Raw genomic sequence first — 24,915 nt, forward strand, 5'->3', positions numbered from 1 at the left:
AAAAAAACGCCATAGCGATTTAGAACAAAGAGAGAAGGAAGCACAATAAAAACCCAAAGCAGGAGACAAAATTCATTTAATGGCAAAACCACAAACGTACAAGCATTTTGTAGAAAACCAAGTATTACAGTGCTTTATTTTATTGCTATGTGCACTCAAGACACATTATCCTAATATGATAAATGAGGGCGAGTGAAAACCTTTTAATAGAAAACGTAAACATCGTTGAATGATGCTGGCCATAGCTAGGATGACTTCCCTAAAGGCTTTTCAACTATGCAAAGTACTGCATCTCTGAACTCTGTACTGACAATGAGTGTGTTTACAAGCACAGTCTGATTAGGCTTAACAAAACAGCAGCATGCAAGGTCACGTAAACACATAGATGGGTTCCTTTTATCAGCTGAATGTCGTGAACTGTTTAAGACGTAATACTGGTGTTTGTGCACATGTAAACTGATGATTTCAGCTCTTACATAAGTCTGTAAAATATTTATAGCGCTTCACTTTTGTCCACATTTTTTATGTTACAGCCTTATTCCAAAATGGATTAAATTATGTTTTTCCTCAAAATTCTACACACAATATTTCAAATAAAATTAATTTCATCCATTTTGGAATAAGGTTGTAACAAAAAAATGTGGAAAAAGTGAAGCGCTATAAATACGGCATGCATAAAGATGCATCTCGTTGCATTGTTGTGCATGTAAACACTCTCAGTGTCTTATTTGTGTAGGCCTAACCCCCCCCCCCCCCCCATCCTGTATAAAGTGATGCTTCCTGTGCTGTTTTGACATATTTCAAATTCCACAAAACTCTCGATTTCACATGGGGATTTAAAGACAAAGTACTCGATGCTACCATAAATTGCAAAAGACCCTGTAAACATGTAGAAAACGCATTGCATGTGTGTGCTACAGCAGTGCAATTGACCTTTGACAAGGATGAAACTACAAAGAGTGAAAAATATCCAATAATATTCACCATACAGGCCATCAAAATCTGTCACACAACACATCCTGCACATTAAATGCAGAGAGGTTTGCACTAAATCAAATAAAAAACACTTCATTAATCACACCTCTGCTCTATTACTAAACGATCATGCTAAAAATAGCAGAGGATTAATTAGCAAACCTGTAAATACTCTAAAAATATCTCAAGACACTGTTATAGGGAGACTGCTAAATCGGTTTTTATTTCCGACACTTGTTTGTCCTGTTTCTGAGCATTGTGTGTGGCTGTGTTCGTGCATATGCTGTTGGCTTAAATCGTTCAGTGGGTGTTTGGTGCTGTTGGCTTCAAGAGGCAGATTGTCGTTGCTGTGCATCTTGTTAAAATGGCATCAACTGCAAGCTTTGTGGAACTAAAATATAAGTCGTTCCTTAAAATGTGCTTAATTATTCCTCATCATATAGCGTAGAACAGTCTAGCATCCATGAACCTTGTTTGCGCTGACATTAAACATACTCTACTTACAGTAAGTACGTAAACGACAACTCTAGTCTGATTTCATGCATTGTTGCATTAGGAAATGTGTCAGCATTGCCACAAGGGGTGCTATATTAGGCATCGGTGTAAACGTGGACTAACTACTGTCATGGCGGAGCAACAGTTTGAAGAAAATCTTGTGCTAGCCGTGCAAAACGTACACTTTAGCTTTAAACTGTTGACATGTTTACAGCTAGCTACCTGAATGTGATTTAAGACGTTTGAAGGAAACTCCCCTATTGCGTCGGCCGAGCATTCACATTTGAGTGTTTGTGTAGTTTATTTCAGGCTTTAAGGTGCGGTCACATTAGCGGGATCTCTTGTGCTTAAAATGTCTATTGGCAATAGTTTAGCAATGTATGAAGCTCAGCGAATATCATCTCTGCGTGAAACTTCCAGTTGGGTGGATTCTAGGTTTCTAGTTTGAATTTAGACAAAATCAGACTACAGAGTTTTGTCATTCACTTGCAAAACTCACAATAGGGTATACGCCGAAGTGTGCTAAAGGAATTTGCCAGTAACCTCGGATTAACCTGGGTTTTTTTCTTTAAAAATCAGCAACCTCCATTGTCTGAGTGATATCCGATATAAAGTAGGTTTCAGATTGTACAAGAAGCACTGCATTAAATTACATTTTCCCCATCATGTCTTTAAAATATGAGCATTTATATTTATATGAGGATATACCTTACTGTGAGAATTGAGTATTGAAATGGCTGGATATCATTTATTCATTCAGTTTCCTTCAGCTTAGTCCCTTATATATCAGAGGTCGCCATAGTAGAATGAACCGCCAACTATTCCAGCAAATGTTTTACGCGGCGCATGTCCTTCCAGCACTGGGAAACACCCATACACCATCACATTCACACACACATTCATACACTATGGCCAATTTAGGTCATCCAATTCACATATGGCGCATGTCTTTGGACTGTGGGGGAAACCGGAGAACCACTGAGCCACCATGCTGCCCTTCATCCGAGTAATTTCCATTAAATCTGAGTGCAAAATTTAGTCATTATATGAAACGCACAATTGGAACAACTGGCTTTGTTTGTGTAATATTGGTGGAATATCAGTGTAGAGAATACTTTTGACTTTGTGTGAACGTTTCATCTTCATAATTCTATTAAATGACAAGATATTTGCCTGCTAAAAAAGCTTAAGGGAATTTTTTACACTGCAAATTCTGACCAAATCTGAAAGGGGAACACGATTAATATTAGAATACTGTGATTAGAACAATGTTAATTGTTGTAAGTTTGCTGAAATCAGTGCGATTTCTTTCTATGACTAAAGCCATGTCTACTTTTACAAAAGTATTTGTATTATTGAGTTTTTCATTAAAAAAAATTCTCGTCCACAGATGTGCGGGTCAAAAAAACAACAACATATTTGTGCAAAAACGTCTTCAAATGATGTCAAAGCAGTATTCAATATACTCATTCATTCATTTTTCCTCCAGCATAGTCCTTTTTTATCAGGGGTCACCACAGCAGAATGAACCGCCAACCATTCCAGCATATGTTTTACACAGTGGATGCCCTTCCAGACGCAACCCAGTACTGGGAAATCCAATATTCTCCAAATCATAAAGTCATTCTTTCATTTTCCTTCAGCTTAATCCCTTTATTTATCAGGGGTTGCCACAGAGGAATGAACCGCTAACTTTACCAGCATATGTTTTACACAGCGGATGCTCTTCCAGCTGCATCCCAGTACTGGGAAACATCCATAAACACTCTTTCACACATACACTACAGCCAGTGGCGGTTCTAGTTTAAATGGCACCCTGGGTGAAACCACTCCAAATATACCCCCTTCCCATCCCTCGAGAAATAAAGACGACGCTATGTGTTTGACTTTATATATAAATATAAACATTTAATATGTGTATTTAAAATAAATACATTTAAATGTATTTATTTATTTTCAATAAATATAAATATTTGTTTATTCATTCATTCATACATTTTCTTTTTGGCTTAGTCCCTTTATTAATCTGGGGTCATCACAGCGGAATGAACCGCCAACTTACCCAGGATGTTTTTAAGCAAGGTAGGCCCTTCCAGCTGCAACCCATCTCTGGGAAACATCCAGACACACTCATTTACTACAGACAATTTAGCCTACCCAATTCACCTATACCACATGTCTTTGGACTGTGGGGGAAACCGGAGCACCCAGAGGAAACCCAGGCGAACGCAGGGAGAACATGCAAACTTCACACAGAACCGCCAACTGACCCAGCAGAGGCTCGAACCAGCAACTTTCTTGTTGCGAGGCAGCAGTGCTATCCACTGAGCCACCATGTAGGGTGTAATTTTTTTCTGGTTGGCACAGAGCGGAAAAATAGAGTTGTATGTGTAGCTGCCTGTCGCTCAGGGTGGTGATCTGCTGCAAGTGCAGGTCTGTGTAGATCTACAGCACGGAGAATACAACCGGCCTCTGAGCGAGCAGAGAGAGGATCACGTGAGCTCTACTGGTGTTCCTATTGGCTGTCGCTCAAGAAAGTCGCTCTTCATTTGCATAAAGTCGAAGGATTCTCAACTTTGTCATATCACTTGACACCCCACCTGGTCACCAACGGTTGCTGTAGCTTGCTTAGACAGGGCCGCCTAAAGTCGCTCACTCTCCGTTGAAATGAACGGTCGCTTGTTGCTTTGCCGCCGCGAGTCACTCATAGTGTGAATGAGGCTTAAACAGACCCCATTCATATTCCCAAAATCTTGTCCCTAACAGAAGTTTTAGAAACGTTTTGGAAAAGTTCCAGTGTCAGTGACCTGATGCTGTGTTTGAATGTGGACGAATGGCTAAACTGCGTAGAAAAAGCTCAGTTTTTAACCTTTATGTGTGGTTGTGAATGTTTGCATCCACTCTGGGGTGATTTTGAGTCTTAATTTGGCCACAACTTTCTCTGAGTTTCAGCAAATGTATTGATTTTTGGTAACATATATTGTTACAATTGTAGTCAATGCTGCAAAAACAGCCACAAACGTAACGAAAGGGTAGTCAATTTGCTTTCTATTGGCTTCCTATTAGTTGTAGAGTAAATTTTAATATTCTGGTCATTACATATAGAGCTCTGCATGGTCAAGCAACCCTCTATATTCAAGATCTTTTATATAGTCACTCATGTAGTTGGTCTCTGAGTTCTTCTGGCAAAGACATTCCCAGAACTCAGTATTAATGTTTCTGTACTTGGATTTTTAACTTGTTTTCAAGAGTTCACACTTAGCTGATGATTGATTATAAAGCTTGTTTGGCATGCTGTCCCGGGAGAGAGCCCTGAGCTCATAAAATCCTTGAGCCCTGGGCTCCCCCCTGTTTGCAAGGCTAGAGGGGAGTTTGAGCTCAGGTAGATCTCGAGAACTCCCCTGCTGTACCAGCTAATGAACAGATAGTGATTGCTCTTAAGAGATAACCACTTACTACTAGCATGTCTATGGTGCCGATTTGGATTAGTCAATTATCTAAAGTTGCATGTTTTTGGATGGTGGGAGGAAACCGGGGAACACTGGGGAAACCGTGTAGACCAGGGGTGTCCAAACTTTTTGGGCCGAGGGCCAGATGCAAAAAAACAAACGTTGTCGCGGGCCAAATTTTACATACATCACACAGACACGTATATATATAAATACACTTGAAGTCAGAATTGTTAGCCCCCCTACATTATTAGCCCCCGTTTATTTTTTCCCCAATTTCTGTTTAACGGAGAGAAGATTTTTTTCCACACATTTCTAAACATATTAGTTTTAGTAACTCATTTCTAATAACTGATTTATTTTATATTTGCCATGATGACAGTAAATAATATTTGACTAGATATTTTTAAGACACTTCTATACAGCTTAAAGTGACATTTAAAGGCTTAACTAGGTTAATCAAGTTAACTAGTCAAGTTAAGGTAATTAGGCAAGTTATTTTATAACAATGGTTTGTTCTGAAGACTTAAGGGGCTAATAATTTTCACCTTAAAATGGTTCATAAAAAAATTTAAACCGCTTTTTATTCTAGCCGAAATAAAACAAAAGTCTTTCTCCAAAAGAAAAAATATTATCAGACATACGGTAAAAATGTCCTTGCTCTGTTAAACATCATTTGGGAAATATTTAAAAAAGAAGAAATAAATCAAAGAGGGGCAAATAATTCAGACTTCAACTGTGTGTAGATAGATAGACAGACAGACAGACAGACAGATAGACAGATAGATAGATAGATAGATAGATAGATAGATAGATAGATAGATAGATAGATAGATAGATAGACAGACAGATAGATAGATAGATAGATAGATAGATAGATAGATATATAGATAGATAGATAGATAGATAGATAGATAGATAGATAGATAGATAGATAGATAGATAGATAGATAGATAGATAGATAGATAGATAGATCATAACAAGAACTGCTGCTTAATTGAATGCATGTAATAGCGACACCCGGTGGTTATTTATTGAATTACGTTCATTTTTGTATAGCGGGCCAGATTCTATTGATATTTATAAAAAGCCTCGCGGGCCGCCACAAAACTGATTGCGGGCCGCAGATGGCCCGCGGGCTGTAGTTTGGACACGCCTGGTGTAGACCGTGTAAACTTCGACTGTCTTGGTAAGGACAGGAACCACTGACGTTTTTGCTGTGAAACAGTGCTAACCCCTGGGCCACCGTGCCACTCATCTAGGAAAGGAGAAGAAGTAGGGGTGGAAGGGGGGATTCTCAAAACGAAGATGGCTGTTATATGGAACTTAGAGTATTTATAGTGGCTTAGAAATCGTCTGATTGGTGAATCATAAGTTGGATAATGCGGGACCAGCCGCAAGCAATCACAAGCATGTGATCCTCTTGAAATTAGTTTATAAATAAACTTCACTTATGTTTTCTTTAATTTATATGTGTACTTTTTCTGGTTTTCTTTAATTGTAAAGCACTTTGTGACTCATGTCTAGGAAAGGTGGAATAAATATAAACCTTTAGTGTCTTACTTTACCTAATTTGAACATTACACAAGGGTTAAATACCCGTGTTTGTGTGGACAGGGTCTAAATTCATTTTTGTCCTGTGTAGAATCATACTGGAATCGATGAATTTATCTGAGCAATGTTACTTGTAACCGCACCTTTAGTATAAACATTTGTTTTACTAGATCATTGAAGGCCACCTTTTTTTTCTCCCAGCGTAAACCTAAAGTAGTTCAGTGGTTAAAGAATCTCTTCCTCTTTAACATATAGAATCTCATGGGCAGAGCTTGGGACTTGATTGACACCTCCCACTACCAACAGGCGATCCCGGATAACGATGCTGGAGGCAGAGCAGCGCGGCGTGGCCATGGGCGACAGCCTTTCCCATTTCCTTTTTTCGGGATGAAAAGCTTCAACAGTGTCCAGCACTGATGGCTGATGGCCTGTAAGAAGAGAGCAGATGTTTGGATGACACCAACCGGGACAGCAACTGTGAGGAAGATAAATATATTACAGTGCGACTTCCATACCTAGACCTCCCGCCACGATCATTCTGCCTCGCACTATGGCTGCAGCAAAGTCTGCCCGCTTTGTCTTCAAGGGTACGGTGTCCTCTGATTTCAGCCAAACTCCTACCAAATAAAGTGAGGACAAATAAACAACAATCATATTAAAGCTGAGGTGAATCATTTCTGCACCAGTGCCTTGTAATCTGCAAGATGTTGTTCTTACAGTGGCTTATATACAGTTGAAGTCGGAATTATTAGCCCCTCAGTATATATTCCCTCAGTTTCCGTTTACGGAAAGCAGATTTTTTTTTCAACACATTTCTAAACATAATAGTTTCAATAACTCATCTATAATAACTGATTTATTTAATCTTTGCCATGATGACAGCACATTATATTTGACTACACATTTTTTAAGATGCTAGTTTTCAGCTTAAGGTGACATTTAAAGGCGTAATTAGGCAAGTTAGGGTAATAAGCATGTAAAAAAAAAAAAAAATACTGCTTAAAGGGTGTCAATCACCATCTAGGCCTTGCAGATCGCTGGAAAACATGCACCATCACCGGAACAACAATTCTGCCGCCGAACTGCACTACATTTCCCATCATTCACCTCACTCACACACCAGTTTCGGATGACCCCTGATTACTTGCACACAGCTGTAGATTATGAAGACTTATTTCATGCAGTATATATATATATATATATATATATATATATATATATATATATATATATATATATATATATATATATATATATATATATATATATATATATATATTTTTTTTTTTTTTTTTCCCCAGAGATAGGTTGCGGCTGGAAGGGCATCCGCTGCGTAAAAACTTGCTGGATAAGTTGGCGGTTCATTCCGCTGTGGCGACCCCGGATTAATAGAGGGACTAAGCCAACAAGAAAATGAATGAATATATATATATCCCTACTCTTTGCCTGTGACCACAATGACGCTGTATGATATTGTTTGCTGATGTTTGACCACTGTCTGCATGACTCTGAGTTTATAAACTGCATTTGGACCCTCAACTCCATTGTACTCCGACTACTTGTTACAAAGGGGCTAATGATATCTACCTTAAAATAGTTTTAAAAACAATTAAAAACTGCTTTGATTCCAGCTGAATCAAAACAAATAAGACTTTATATTTATAAAAATATATAAAAAAAAATATTATAGGAAATACTGTGAAAAATTCCTTGCGCTTCCACTTTACAGAACAAAATATCTAAAGCACAGGCTGGGCTAGTCATCGCAGGATGTATTATTGCTGTGAGACTGGTGCTGCGAAATTGGAAGAACTCGGATACTCCCTGATTTAAGGATTGGATTGAACTGATGACTTCTTCTGCATCGTATGAACGTATGTTGGCAAGACTTCAGGACCCCACCCACACTTTTAATCAAAAATGGGCTTTTTGCAATATTTGGAGAGCACATAAAATGAAAATTGAAGGGCTGTCAATTTGACTGTCTGTTATATTGTATTGTATTATTTAATATTTGTTATGATTTGTTTTTACTATTATTTTGATTATAATTTGTTTACATTATTTTCCTGAATGTTGATTTTGTATTGTGAATTTTATGTTGTGTGGGGTATAAAAGTTCAAAATAAAATAAAAAAGTTCAATTACAAAAAAAAAAAAAAAAAAAAAATTGCATGCGCTGTTAAACATCATTTGGGAAATATAATAAATAAATAAATAAAAAAAAATCACAGGAGGGCTAATCATTTTGACTTCAACTGTATAGTTTGTACATTAAACCGGCCCAGAAGACAGCAGTTTAACTTTAAATGAATAAATTACACACTTTTCCCCATTAACACAGTGTGATTTAAAATCTGACACAATAGATCAGATTCATACGTCAAGTGAAAGAAAACGAACAGGCTTATATATGATTGGGAATGGTTTGGTTTGACAGCTTTTCTTTAAAAGGAAACAGAAAATAAAAGGACTTTCCGGCAGATTAAAGCTTGCGTGCTTGTCGATTAGAGCTGACAGACTGTTTTCCATTTGAAGGATCTAATATCTGTCTAATAACTAAGCCAATAGCTTGTCGTAATAAATGCAAGGACCGTTTCTTCAAAAAACTACTGAGCTAGAACACTTTAATTGCTTTGAAAAAAGGAAGTTGGAGCTGTGCGGCTTTCGGTGTTTCACAGATGTACGACGTTAATTTGGCACATTATTTACATTTCTCAGTCAACCTAATCTGCCAAAAAGCGCAATCACAGCCAATAACACACAAACGGCATTGGAATAATGACGGTTGTTTGAGAGATGCCAACTCTTTCAGCCATGCTTGTTTGGGTGCTTGATTGTAAAGGCATGCATGCAGATGTTCACATCACAAATGTTAGACGTCCCATTTTGGTGCCAGCATTGAAATAAATTCACTAAAGTCATTTCATATGCATAGAAAGCAAAATAAATGCATGTAAAATGTGTATGTGAAAGTTTCAAATAATTTTAGGGAAAATAAAATGCAAAAATATGGGTGAAATAAAGTTCCATGGTCATTCAGAGTAACACATATACTGTCTAAAACGGAAACAACATTCTTATTTTTTTACATTTAATAAACACACACACACATACATACATACATAAATACATACAAGTATGTATATATATATATATATATATATATATATATATATATGTATATGTATATATGTATATATATGTATGTATGTATATATATATATATATATGTATGTATGTATGTATATATATATATATATATATATATATATATATATATATATATATATATATATATATATACACACACACACACACACACATACATATATATATATATATATATATATATATATATATATATATATACATATATATATATATATATATATATATATATATACATATACATATATATATATATATATATATATATATATATATATACATATATATATACATATATATATATATATATATATATATATATATATATATATATATATATATATATATATATATATATATATATATATATATATATATATATATGTATGTATAAGTACATCCTATTTTAAATATTTATATTTATTATAGGTAATATTTTTGGGTGCATCTGAACAAAATAGATTTATTAAACAGATATATTTATTAAAATAAAAATTTTAGTCATTTAACATTTTTAGAAATGGAACGATAATTAAAAAAAACAATTTTAACAAAACTTTTGATATTTTTTGTTTCTCTTCATTTCTGCTCTCATTTAATATTTTTCCTAACATATAACAGCTACTAATTTTTGCACTGCTATGGTTATATTTTGTTAGATAAGCTCCAGATTTGGCTTCAGTACTGACTAATCTAATGTATATACATAAATATAATATATTAAAGCATCCTTTAGAAAATATTCATTTAAATGAGATATGTGATTTGTGAGGGATGCACTCATATACCCTCACCGGCCACTTTATTAGGTACACCTTACTAGTACCGGGTTGGACGCACTTTTTTGAACATGCAAACTCTACACAGAAACGCCAACTGATCCAGTTGGGGCTCGAATCAGCGTCCTTCTGGCTGTGAGGCGATTGTGCTACCCACTGCGCCACCGTGATGCCTAACTTTGGTTCAGTGTGTTTTATGGATACTGATTTCAGACATATACACTAATCCCATACTGTTTTCAAAGCATTCCGATGAAAGTGTGATTGTTTGCTTTGTGTCAGTCCGATGTTATCGTCCTCTATAAGCTAAGCAGTTCTTTGCCAAAATAAATGCAACATGGACTTCATTCAAAGACCTTACGCAACCAAAGCCCATGCAATATTCAGTCAGGAAGCGGCTTTTGAAAGGTAGCAGCATTTGTAACCAATGGACAACAAGGGCTGCGTTTGTTTTTCTCCGCTGATTTTAGTTCAATCAATTATTGATGTTTTGCTGCAAATTTGTGCAGTTTGGATGCGCATCAAAGTGTCCGACTTGAATGAGCAATGAAGGGTCTGTCAACTTTGGACAGGATATTGATTTCAGCCTTTGGCATGCAACGCTCGCTCTGTAGTTGGCCCCAAAAAACCGAGGGCGTTTTCTGTTAAACGGTGATGCCCTTTCACTTTTTCTGATGCCAAGTGTACTTTTTATACACATGCAAAGTTGCCTTTAAACAGGTGGCGGGGTCTGTCCTTTGGCACAGCATTAGAAAAACACACTGCTCTGCATCTAGCATTGCTCAATTAGCAAGTATGCAGTGTCAAGTTGGATCTTTAATAAAGAGCACATCCATCTGGCCTACAAGTAGGGATACATACAATGGGGTAAATAAGTATTCTACACAGGGCCGGAGTGGGACTCCTTTTCAGCCCTGGAGTTTCAAGCCTCAGACCGGCCCACCTCAGTTCACCACTGACTATATTAAAATACGGTCATTCCAATTCAGTTTCTAATGACACTATCACGTCTTTTTTTGAGAAAACAGCTGCTTTAGAACTTCAAATGTTCAACAACCCTAACAGTATTGAATGTCTTAACAATAAAAAAAAATACCATAATCAGACGGGGATCAAACCCGGGTCGGCGACGTTGTAATCAAACGTGACAACCACTGTACCACAACAGTTGTATGTTGTAAAGTGACTCACCTGAGTTATATCATCATTAACCTGCAGGCTGGTTATATGTAATAAGAGCAGAGCTGCGGTAAAATAATGAATAAGAACACTGTGGTCAAGTAAATAAATAAATAAATTAATTTAAAAAGTGTGACTGCTGAGAGCAACCATAGACTGTAAAATATATGGACGTAGTATCCGTGACGTCACCCATAGGTTTCTAAAGAGCGCAAAAGAAGCCACAAGTAGGCGCGGCCAACCGTCGCCATTTTGTTTTCGCGTCATCACACCCACGGCGGGATACCAAACAAGGGCAAAGAGGCGGAGAGTGAGCGGAGCTACAGACACCTGCTGACAGTTTGCTTGGACCTGATTCAGACACACTTTACTTTGGGAGAACGCTTAATACTTTATCACCTGTGACTCGTTAGTATTCTGACCACTTGTGCTTGGTTGTACACTATATCAATAAAGTGTTTAGACTTTTAAAAACACTGTAGTAATACACTGAGCCACTAAACATTGTTCTTATGACGTTTTTCAACAGGAGGAAAACGCGAATTACATCCAAACACTTCAGATATAGTCTGTGTTAGTTAATGTTGATGTAATATTGATGAAATCCAGCATAACACTGTATGACAACACTTCAGATGACTGTTCTAGAGCCTACAGCTAATCAATCCGTCAGATTCTGGAGTGCATTACAGCTCTAAATATAAATAAAAACGATAAATGATCTTAAATAAAACAAATACATGTATAGAGATGGTATATAAGTATATACCTTTACTCACATGGGAAACGGAGGCCACGTGAATGGTTTGTGAGCACAATTAAGTTCACTCAGCATGCCATGCCATCTAATAATTGTAGGAAACAAGTCCAAAAGGCAGTTGACTGTGTAAAGCCACATAAAACAACACAGAAATACAATAAATATGCCGAGTTCAGTGGCTAATCTGCAGGATTCAGCTGAGGTGACGTGACGGCGACCAGTGAGACCTAGCTGTCACTCAAGTGGCCACTCCCTTAATTATGCAAAATTAATATAACTTAATATAAAGGAAACAGATGAGTTATAAAAAAATTCACCCCCCTCACAGTTGTCATGAAGGGTAATATTAGCTGTATTAACCAAAATCTTTTTTTGTACCAGGCTGTAAACACCTTTTTTTCTGCTGTAAAGTTGGCCATTCTAACAGTGGGCTCAACTGAAATTTGCTCTGTTTTGGAGCCAGGAGCGGCCAAGACTAGCGGAATTTCAGATGAATTGCAGTTTTAGTTACTTCCGTATTGGCTTCCTGAGGGAGAGCGGGAGGTTGCCGCTTGAGAGCAACAGATTCTGGAGCTAGGGACACCGGCCCTAGCGGCCAAAAAACGGACCGGCCCACCGGGAATTCTCCCGGTCCTCCCGATTAGCCAATCCGGGCCTGATTGTACATGTCACACATAAGTATTGTACAGACCTCAACAGAGTGTGAAAATCTTGATGGTTCTGTGGGCCTCGTCTATCAGATCTGAGCTTTATTGTGTTTTCTCTATTGGATTCAAGTCAGGTGATTGGCTGGGCTATTCTACAGCTTGATTTTCTTACTCTGAAAGCATTTGAGAGTTTCCTTGGCTGTGATTTGAATCATTGTCTTGCTTAAACCCTGACTTCATCTTCATCATCCTGCTAATGTTGATGTTGGACTGAAGCAGCTGATATTCATTTACACTGAGGAAGGGCAGAGGGTTGCTGAAGAACTACTAAGAGATTTCAGATGCTGTCCGGGCTTTCACTGTCTTTCTACGCCTCTCTTTCCTCATGTGTTCAATACCTTTTCCCTGCGTCATTTCATTTTATTACACATAACCTCATTTTCTAAACTAATTACAGTGGCTTGAGAAAGCCAACATACTGTTATACTACATACACTTCTTCTTCTTGAGACTAATTTCTATATGCATCTCCTTCCGGACCGTTCATACTACAACCACCAATCTAATACGGATCCTCCAAACTGGTGTGACTCGGGCTGCTATATCTTTTCCAACTGATCCGACTTTTGGTTTTCCAAAAAAAAAAAACTAACACGGAAATTATGGAAAAGTTCCATTGATTGAACATTGGGTTAAACTTTGTAACCTCATAACTTTGCGCCAGACTGTCAAACAGACTTAAATTTGGGCTCGTTTAACTCAGACTACCAATCTGCCAATCACTGATGACCTTTCAACTTACTAGCCACATTCTAGCAACCACCTATGGCACCCTAGCAACTGTCCCATGGACTTTAATTGTAAAAAATTGCCATTAACTTTACATTGGACACACTTACAACATACCAATCCATACTAGCAATATACTAATCCATACTAAAACATACTAATGACACACCAATCCATATAAAACATACTAACAGACATACTAATCATATTAGTAAACATGCTATATTATGCTAGAAACATGCTAAGTTATGTAAGCAACTGCCTAGCAACCACCTAGCAACACCTTAGTGACCACCTAGCACAGCATTAGCAACTGCCTAGCAACCACTCAGAACACCTTAGCAACCACCTAGCAATGCCTTAGCAACCACTCAAAACACCCTAGCAACCACCTAGCAACACCTTAGCAACCACAAAGTAACACCTTAGCAACTACCAAACAACACCTTAGCAACCACTTAGCAATGCCTTAGCAACCACCTAGCACCACTTTAGCAACCACATAGCAACGCCTTACCAACCACCTAGCAACAACCACTCAGAACACCCTAGCGACACATTAGCAACAGCCTAGCAACACCCAAGCAACCACCTAGCAACACCTTAGCAACCACCTTGCAACACCCTAGCAATCGCCTAACAACATCTTAGCAACCACCTACCAATGCCCTAGCAACCACCTAGCAACACCCTAGCAGTCGGCTAGCAACACATTAGCAACCACTTAGAACACCCTAGCAACACCTTAGCAACCACCTAGCAACGCTTTAGAAACACCCTAGCAACCACCTAGCATTACCTTAGCAACCACCTATCAACCATCCATAACACCTTAGCAACAACCTAACAACCCCTTAGTAACCACCTAGAACACCAAGGAAACCGACCAGCAACGCCTTAGCAACCACCTAGAACACCCAAGCAACCGCCAAGCAATGTCTTAGTAACCACCTAGAACACCCTAGCAACCGCCTGGCAACCAAGCAGAACATCTTAGCAACTACCTAGAACACCCTAGCAGCGGCCTAGCAATGCCTTAGTAAGCATGCAGAAGACCCTAGCAACACCTTAACAAGAAACATGGCAATCCATACTAGAAACATGCCAACATATATGCACTTATCTCTCTATGACGACTGCTTACGACAAACGTCTTAAATACTACTTTAATGATTTAAACTTTAAAACTACTTTACACTTTCAGGCGAGGCTTTCTCAAGCCACCATACAGTTTGTCTACGAACTTTACTTTTCTAGTTAGTTTTGTTTTCTTTGCGTTATTTTTGTTTTCTTATGGCTGCATTTCAGTTGTTACCCACACCCGGGGAGAAATTTCAAGTCAACGACACCTTCAGAAATATGTTTTGTGAGAAAAATGGTCACATGTTCAATACTTATTTCCCCCACTGTACGACCCCTTCGACAGCACCCTGTGTTAAGACAAAAGAGCAGATGGGCTCAACAATCTATCAGGTAGAGCTATGGATAAGGGGTGACAATGTGTTTCTGAATAGCATCATTTAACGCCCCCTTCCTATCCTACCATCTTATCGGGTGGTTATATTAGATTGGAAGACTTGTACGCGAGGGCTTTTATTGCTGGTGGCGGATTCGGGCAGAAGGAAATGAGATAGCGAGGTTTAATCCCACCGTGCCGCTCTGTGAGCACTGGCTCGCGCACCTGTTGACTGACTGACAGTAATGGAATAATTAAAAAAAGAGAAAGGACTCGTATGGTGGCAGTGTGCAAAAATCAGTTGTTTCAGGTTGACCTCCTCACAGGCCACTTACAATAGGATTTTTTTCTGTAGTCGCCCTTGGGGCCCCAAAAAAAAGGCTACGCAATTTTCCCATCTGCTGAATCTGATTAGAAAAGATCAGATTTGAGCGGAAACGATGTAGAGGAAGAAAAAAAAAGGTGCGAGAAGCCGGGGAGAAATCAATAACTCATTTCAGCAGGTTTTGTACGTTTTGTCACACCTTGTATCTTTCTGGGGATTTTTTTTGTGGGTTAATCTTTAAAAAAAAAAATGATAAAAAAAAAAGTCATCCATGATTACTAATATACTTGTGCACCGAAACATTTTGCCTTGCTGATAGGCGTTCAACAGCCAAATCTATTTCTCTTGGGGATTTCACAGATTACACTGAAGGCCTGTTTCATCTTGCATGCACAAGCGGCGCATATTTAATTTGGTGCCTGTGTTCTCAGCGTACAGTACTCAGAGTTTCACCACTAAGTTGACTTCTGCAATGCATTGAGTGCTAAAATCACAGTGGAGAAACATCTTAAAGGCGACCTTCTGTATTATGCAAGATGTACAATAATTCTCTGATGTTCATAAAGTGTGTATGCAGGGCTCGACAATAAGGACTGCCTGCTGACCCGGGGCCAGCATGCAAGACACTCGGGACAGTATACAGAATGGTTACTTGCCAGATCGGGGCGAGTGCTGCCTTGTCACTAAAAGTAAATTTGACTGTTTGTCAATTGCGTGCTGTCATGCCCAGACGTTTGTTTCGGAACCTATCTCGTTTGCCCAGTAAGTGTGGTTTGTGGCATATGTGAATCCTGCAATTGTGCTCGAGTCAGTGCTAAATCAATCGGTCTGAGATCGCCAGAATGAGGTGGTCTTGACTCAACTGAGCAGACTGATTGTAGTGAAACACAGATTTAGAGAGATAGGTCACCCAAAAATGACAATTTACTCACTATTTTAAAAATACTGACATCCTATAGGAAAAACAAAAACTATGCAAGTCAATGGGTTTCCAACTTTCTTTAAAATATCTTCTTTTGTGTTGTTTTGTAACAGAAGAAAGAAAGTCAAACTGGTTTGGAAAACGTGAATGATGAATAAATGATGACAGAGTTTTCCGTTTTGGGTGAACTATCCCTTTAACACGATGACCTTATACAATATAATTTTCATGGCGAACATAATTAAAGTTCTTTTTCTGATCATTCCACCACTAAATTGCTAATGTTTACAACAAGAACAAAGCAATAAAGTTGGTGTCTCTATATAAATTTACCTTGGTTGGTGTCGAAGATGTTAACATTCTTCGTAAACTTTGAGCTTTGGTGTATTCCTCCTTGTCTGAGTCCTCCTAACCAGCAGAGACACCCAGCTCTGTCCCATAAGACCCCAGAATAAGATCTTTTGCAAGGCAGGCTGGGTAAAGAGGACCAGGTGCGGTTTTCCATGTCGAAGACTTCAAACGCCTTGACTAAACGCTTACACTGACGTCCACCTGAAGAAATAGAGACACTGACATAACTTTTGCATCAGGGAAAGTTGAAATATTTGGCTCTTTTAGTGGTAATTACTGATTTTAAGAACCTTTTTGGTGTCCGATTAAATCAAATTGACAAAAGTTATTTTATATGCATATCAAATAAACAGTTAAGCCCAAAATCATTCACACCCCAGGGGTATAAATAATTTTGGTCTTGACTGTAAGTAAATGTCTAACTCACGTGTTAAAAAACATTTAACATGAAAATAAGTTGTCAAATTATGTATGGAAAAGTTTTTCAAGCTGCTTTCATTTAGTTTAATATTCTAGATTTTATTCTATGTTACTTGTATGACATACCAAGATATAAAAAAACTATGCTTTGCTGGCATGATCAATATATATTAAAAAGAAATAGTGCTGGATCTATATGGGAACCTTTGTCCTGAATGCAATTTATTCAGCAGGCATTCAGTGTAACAAGATTATTTAATATGTACATGTTTTATATTAATTATTTCCAAATATAGTTATTTAAAGGGGACCTATTATGCAAAAATCACATTTATAGGTCGTTTAAACACAGTTGTGTGGCAGCAGTTTACAAATACAATCAGCTTCTAATAATAAAAATGTATAAAATTAATTTTTTACAAGCACACTTGATAAAAAGTCTGCAGAAACACTTTGATTGGGGAAAGCCCCGCCCACTAGTGATGATCTCTCCCTCATTAGCATAGGACGTTAGTCATGTTTTTGAATCTGCCACTATGCTCTCCCACAGGCATTTGTAGCTCCGCCCTCTTTTGATAAGAGCACAGTCTCATTTGAATTTAAAGCAACAGTCACCAAAAACGACACAATTAGGATCAAAGCCTAAAAGTTGAATATATAACGATATTGATATAATATAAACATATTCATATAACAATATTGTTAAATATAACACGATATTGATATAATATAAAGATATTCATATAAGAATATTGTTGAATATATAACGATATTGATATAATATAAAGATATTCATATAAGAATATTGTTGAATATATAACGATATTGATATAATATAAACATTTTCATAAAAGAATATTGTTAAATATATAACGATATTGATATAATATAAACATATTCATATAAGAATATTGTTGAATATATAACGATATTCATATAATATAAAGATATTCATATAAGAATATTGTTGAATATATAACGATATTGATATAATATAAACATATTCATATAAGAATATTGTTGAATATAAAATAACAATATTAAAATAACATACATATTCATATAAGAATATTGTTGAATATATAACGATATTGATATGATATAAACATATTCATATAAGAATACTGTTGAATATATAACGATATTGATATGATATAAACATATTCATATAAGAATACTGTTGAATATATAACGATATTGATATGATATAAACATATTCATATAAGAATACTGTTGAATATATAACGATATTGATATAATATAAACATATTCATATAAGAATACTGTTGAATATATAACGATATTGATATGATATAAACATATTCATATAAGAATACTGTTGAATATATAACGATATTGACATAATATAAACATTCATATAAGAATACTGTTGAATATATAAGGATATTGATATAATATAAACATATTCATATAAGAATATTGTTGAATATATAACGATATTGATATAATATGTACATATTCATATAAGAATACTGTTGAATATATAACGATATTGACATAATATAAACATATTCATATAAGAATACTGTTGAATATATAACGATATTGACATAATATAAACATATTCATATAAGAATACTGTTGAATATATAACGATATTGATATAATATAAACATATTCATATAAGAATACTGTTGAATATATAACGATATTGACATAATATAAACATATTCATATAAGAATACTGTTGAATATATAACGATATTGATATGATATAAACATATTCATATAAGAATACTGTTGAATATATAACGATATTGACATAATATAAACATATTCATATAAGAATACTGTTGAATATATAAGGATATTGATATAATATAAACATTCGTATAACAATATTGTTGAATATATAACGGTATTGATATGATATAAACATATTCATATAACAATATTGTTGAATATATAAGGATATTGATATAATATGTACATATTTATTTAAGAATATTGTTGAATATATAACGATATTGATATAATATGTACATATTCATATAAGAATATTGTTGAATATATAAGGATATTGATATAATATAAACATATTCATATAAGAATATTGTTGAATATATAACGATATTGATATAATATGTACATATTCATATAAGAATACTGTTGAATATATAACGATATTGATATAATATGTACATATTCATATAGCAATATTGTTGAATAACTGTTAAAAAAACTAAATATCACAATGTAATTTTTTTCCAATATCATGCAGTTCTATAGGTAGGAGGGTGATTCCTAAATCTACAGTGAGGTCTTGAACACCTGTAAGTCCACATATTATTTAATTAAGATTTGAGATGGAATTTAAGTGGTGATCGCAAACCTGCCACGTAGATCTTGGAGCCCAGTAGGCAGATGCTGGTATCGTAGCGCGGGGTGGGCATGGCTGGAAGGAGCGCCCAGACGTCCTTGCGAAGGTCGTACTGCTGAAGCACACTCCTGGGCAGGAGGTCTGGTCCCATTCCCCCAACAGCCAGAGCTCTGCCGTCTGAACAGAGTCAAATGAAGGTCTTCCATTTTCAACAAAGAACTCCAGCAAAACAATCTCTCACCTTACAATGTCAAAGACTTGGTAAGCAATGAATAAATGCTTCAAATGCCATGTGCTGACAGAAGAGACGCAGACAAGAGGCAACTGCGTTATTTAAAGTCACATTGACATGATTGTTTGTTTTTTTGAAGTCATCATGAAATGAAACTGTTTAATATCATTCTTGGTTTGTATAGTTACAATTCATCAGTTCATGTCATTTGAAGAAAAGAAAATAGATTACTTTCCAAGAAAAACAATATGATAATAATAATAACAACAACAACAACAACAACAACAACAATAATAATAATAATAATAATAATAATAGTAATAGTAATAATAATAATAATAATAATAATAATATCTATAATATTATAGCTAATATAATATTAAATCTAATTATTATAGGTTGTCATAGATAATTTTTTTTTAATCTAGATTAATCGCACTGTATTCTTGGAATTAATCTAGATTAAAATTCTCTGTCAGTCAAACTTCTGGGAAGTAGGAAGTGACTGATCGATAGCAATGCCTGAGAGACATGCAGACGGTCAAAACACTCGGCTTTGTTTAGATTTAACTTGGAATTTTATTTAGTTTGTGGTCTCATTTTATCTGTAATACTGTAAGCTATGACATCGACTGGTCTTTTACTCCAAAGACTCTGTTTTCACATGTAAGTACCATGGTAAAACGGTGTAAACAATAGATCTCCGGCAGAAACGGTGACACAAACAAATGAATAACCATCCATAATTCAACACTATTGTGTCAGTGGACTAAATGTGTTTATGGGATGTTTTTCTGTGGACTCTTACCTTTCAAAACAAACCGTGATGTACAGCAATGAATGTGTGTGTGTGTTGTTATTACATGATATGTATGCCATTTCTAATAAGCGTTTTCTGCAAAACTTTAGCAAATTTAACAAATACATTCTTTAGAAGCTTTCCATTGAAAAACAACTAGCTGCAATGGGTGCTTAGGGGATGTAGCTTTAAACTGATGTACAGTTTTTCAAGATTACTCTTGTCCTTTTTGGTGTAATCAATTCATAAACATTGACATGTGGAAAAAACAGCGCCTCAGTGTGTCCTCATCAGGGCGCTGTGGAAAGGGGGGAAATTCTGCCGAAGGCATTCAAAATATGTGTGCAACCCAAATAATGACGAAAAGTAAGTGCTTGAGAACGGGTTTCTTAAAGGTGGCACATTAGACCAGGGGCTCATCTCCTGTTTCCAAAATGCATCCCAAACGGTTTGAGAAACTGTTCTACTATGATAATTGGTTGTGCAAATAAATGATGTTCAACAAGATGTACTTGTGTTTACTGACTGTTTATTTAGTTAAACATCAGTTTTGAACCCTTATTATATTATTGTCGATTAAGGCAAATAGCTGCATGTAAATCTTTTTTTTTTATTACTTTATTTTACACAGAACTAGAGCAAACATTGGCTCTCACTGTGGACATACAAAGGACAATAAAGGAAAACAAAAAAGAAAAGAGACAACAAACAAAAAAACAAAAAATCATAGTCAAACAACATACAATCAAAACTTGAGAGAGTATATAGCTTAAACCTCAGAGGGGTCACTGGATTGCTCTTGAGATTTGCCAAATAAATCAAGAAATTGACTCAGAATAGCCAAAAAATGTTCCTATAGAGCTAGCCCTTAAAAATCTAAGTCTCTCCAACTGAATAACAGATATCATGTCAGAAATCCAGTTCTGGAATGAGGGAGGTAAAGGTGATTTCCAATTGTAAAGCACTAGTCTTTAAGCCATGACCGTGCCTTGCTTTAAAGACTCTTGCATTGTTTGAGAGAGAGAAGATGTGTTTCGTGAGAAGCCAAAGATGGCAAGTTTGGCATCTGGTAGAAAAGGTCTGCTTTAAGCATTAGAATACCAGTCAAATATGTTGATCCAGAATCTATTCAGTAAGAGACAGAGCCAAAAGGCATGAGCAACAGTGTCCTTAGCTATGTAATGTAATGTGTATTTATATAGAGCATTTATTGTGTATGGCCTTACACCCAAAGTGCTTCACAACCATGAGGGGGGTCTCTCCACACCACCACAAGTGTACAGCATCCACTTGGATGATGCGACAGCTGCCACAGGACAACGGCGCCAGTGCGCTCACCACACACCAGCTATTGGTGGAGGGGAGAGACAATGATAGAGCCAATTGGGTGGATGGGGATGATTGGGAGGCCATGATTGTGATTGAGGACACCGGGGTTACACCCCTGCTCATTCACGAAAAGTGCCATGGGATTTTTAATGACCACAGAGAGTCAGGAGCTTGGTTTAACGTCTCATCCGAAAGTCGGATCCTTGCTATCTTGCATCTATCGCACATCAATAAGACAGAAGGAAATATTTAATGTAAATCTTTAACACATTCTTTTATTTCCACATTCATTTTGACAGACTCTACTGATGTGTGATTCAAGGATAGATAACATCCAGAATTATCAGTCACCATTGACTTCCATAGGATTTTTTTTCCCGACTATGAAACTCAAAGCTGATGATGAGCAGTTTTAACAGTGTTCAGCAGTGAGTGAATGATGACAGAAATCGGGTGTCATAAAAGCTCTGAAATTTTGTAGTTCTTAAAACTCATTTCAGTGTCAATGAAAAGACGAGGTTCTAGACAAACATATGCAAGGTCATATTCACTAAGTAATCCAGTATTTTGCTGAGCAGGGTCTAAATGACAATTTTCACCTGAGATTTAGAGCCAAATTAGAGAGGGGTAAAACGACTGTAGAAAGAGGGCAGCATCGTTATTATATTTGCATGCAGAGATTGGTTGGTCTATTAATAAAATCTGTTGACTGCAGCAGTTATAGTTACTTTATATGCTAATGGTGACAGTCCAAAAACAGGAAAAGGGCACTTTTAAAGTTTCTTTTCCCTAAAGTTTGCGTGCCTTGAACTCAAGCAGTTTATATAAAAAAGTTAGGACTTGAAAATTATTACACAAAAAGAAAGGTTTTTTACAAACCAAATCTAAAATCATACCAAACAGAAAAAAAAGCTGTTCTGGAAAAATGTTAATCCTCTAACTGCTAAACTCTGGCTTGAAGTATTGATATCTACTCTGCACTTGGAATAAACCGGATACAGTATCTATTAAAGGGAAACACCGGACAAGTTCACAAGATTTCTATCACTTCATGAGGAATTCTATTCCCTGCAGATGTCAATGCCAGTTCCTGGAGGGCCGCAGCTCTGCACAGTTTGGCTTCAACCCTAATTATACACACCTGATCAAACTAATTTAGTCCTTCAGGCTTGTTTAAAACCTATAGGCATGGTGCGAATTATACATTGACGATCAGTAGGTCAAGTTTTTCGGTTATGTTCGGTAATATGCCTCAGTGAACCAAATTTACAGTATATATTTAATTCAATTTCATCTAATTTATTTGAGGGATACTGAGTAGTTCTTAATGACTTTTGTAAATATTAAAAAAACAGTGACAGGTTTGCTTTTTTGCACCTATTAATGGATGACCATGAAAGACTGCACATATTTTTTTATTTTACTGTTTAACTTCCATGTGCGAGCCAGTGTATAATAAAACAAAAAACTATGCATTTAATTTTACAGATATCTACAGATATCTTTTTTTAAAGAAAAAGGTTTTGTGAACACTTACGCTGTCTGTTGGTGCTTTAGATTTGCTGGTTTCAAACCGAAGAATTCAATATTTTTGGCGCAAACATGCATTCACAAATGTATAAACCATTAAAGGGGTGGTCGAATGTACAGGGTGGGCCATTTATATGGATACGCCTTAATAAAATGGGAATGGTTGGTGATATTAACGTCCTGTTTGTGGCATATTAGTATATGTGAGGGCCAAACTTTTCAAGATGGGTGGCGACCATAGTGGCCATTTTGAAGTCGGCCATCTTGGATCCAACTTTTGTTTTTTTCAATAGGCAGAGGGTCATTTGACACATCAAACGTATTGGGAATTTCACAGGAAAACCAATGGTGTGCTTGGTTATGAAGTAACTTTATTCTTTCATGAGTGATTTACAAGTTTCTGACCACTTATAAAATGTGTTCAATGTGCTGCCCATTGTGTTGGATTGTCAATGCAACCCTCTTCTCCCACTCTTCACACACTGATAGCAACACAGCAGGAGAAATGCCAGTACAGGCTTCCAGTATCAATAGTTTCAGGTGGCCCTCCAGAAATTGGCTTTGACACCTGTGCCCTAAAGCATTGCATAACTAAAAATTAGTTTTGATTATGACTATATTGTAAACTTCCAGGCTGGAGTTGTGTTTATTTTCTGTCATTTATTTGTTTATTTGCATATCAGAAAATTAAACCTGAAACTTGGGATGATTGTAAGTCTATTCAATAACCAAATACTTTGACAAATACCATCACTTCCAATTGAATATATTTGACTTCATCATTTTGAACTCGTTTACCTTTAACGGTGACAGAAACCCCCATAGACGCCTCTCTGAGCGAGCACCTCTTCCTCCATTTCCCTTCATCTGTGTTGTAAACCTCCACGGCCTTCAGAGGGCGCTGTTCCTTCCCCATCCCACCGACCACCAGCAGCTGCTTCCCCAAAACTGCCACCGCAGCCCCGGCTCTCGGCGTGGGCATTGGAGGAAGACTGAGCCAGCGGTCCACCTCGGGCGAGTACAGCTCCAGAGCGCTGGTGGGCTGCCCCGAAGCATCGCAACCACCAACCAAATACAGCTGCCCACCCACATCAGCCAACGAGTGATAGACGCGTGCACTGGAAAGACTCGCCAGGCTCTGCCAATGAAACTCATGGGCCGAGGGCACCATCATCGCCCTGACCGATTGGGTGGTGTTTCGGAATTAGCACCTGTAAAAAAAAGGGAATAATTTGGAATTGAAGCTTTCAGATGAATAAAACATTTATTATATTCAGAGTTTCTGCGGATATCATAATGCCAAATTTAAGACTTTTTAAGACAATTAAGTATTAAATTTAAGACCTATCCGCGTGTTAAGTGTGACGTCATGCGAAGCGGCTTCCGGCTCCAAGCGCTCTATTCAACTGAA

The 24,915-nt window shown here is 36.7% G+C and overlaps 1 protein-coding gene and 1 long non-coding RNA gene across 2 annotated transcripts in view; one reads left to right on the top strand and one right to left on the bottom strand.

The window, feature by feature from the left end:
- Positions 1-6,349: 6,349 nt before the first annotated feature.
- klhdc8a (kelch domain containing 8A) overlaps positions 6,350-24,915 on the bottom strand; it is a 49,194-nt gene continuing 30,628 nt past the window's right edge. The window contains exons 2-6 of the mRNA XM_087274302.1: positions 24,303-24,715; positions 19,627-19,791; positions 16,836-17,054; positions 6,990-7,091; positions 6,350-6,902 (exon numbers count right to left, since the gene is read on the bottom strand). Coding sequence (XP_087130428.1) covers positions 6,700-6,902; positions 6,990-7,091; positions 16,836-17,054; positions 19,627-19,791; positions 24,303-24,678 — 1,065 coding nt within the window. The 5' untranslated portion in view covers positions 24,679-24,715 and the 3' untranslated portion in view covers positions 6,350-6,699. The remainder of the gene's footprint in view (positions 6,903-6,989; positions 7,092-16,835; positions 17,055-19,626; positions 19,792-24,302; positions 24,716-24,915) is intronic.
- Positions 11,201-16,872, top strand: LOC147834892 (uncharacterized). The gene is made up of 3 exons (XR_015503073.1): positions 11,201-11,546; positions 11,593-11,761; positions 12,928-16,872. It is a non-coding gene; the product is annotated as an uncharacterized LOC147834892 (long non-coding RNA).

The sequence above is a fragment of the Danio rerio genome, chromosome 11, assembly GCF_052040795.2.
Source record: "Danio rerio strain M-AB ecotype USA chromosome 11, GRCz13ab, whole genome shotgun sequence".
Classification (NCBI taxonomy): domain Eukaryota; kingdom Metazoa; phylum Chordata; class Actinopteri; order Cypriniformes; family Danionidae; genus Danio; species Danio rerio.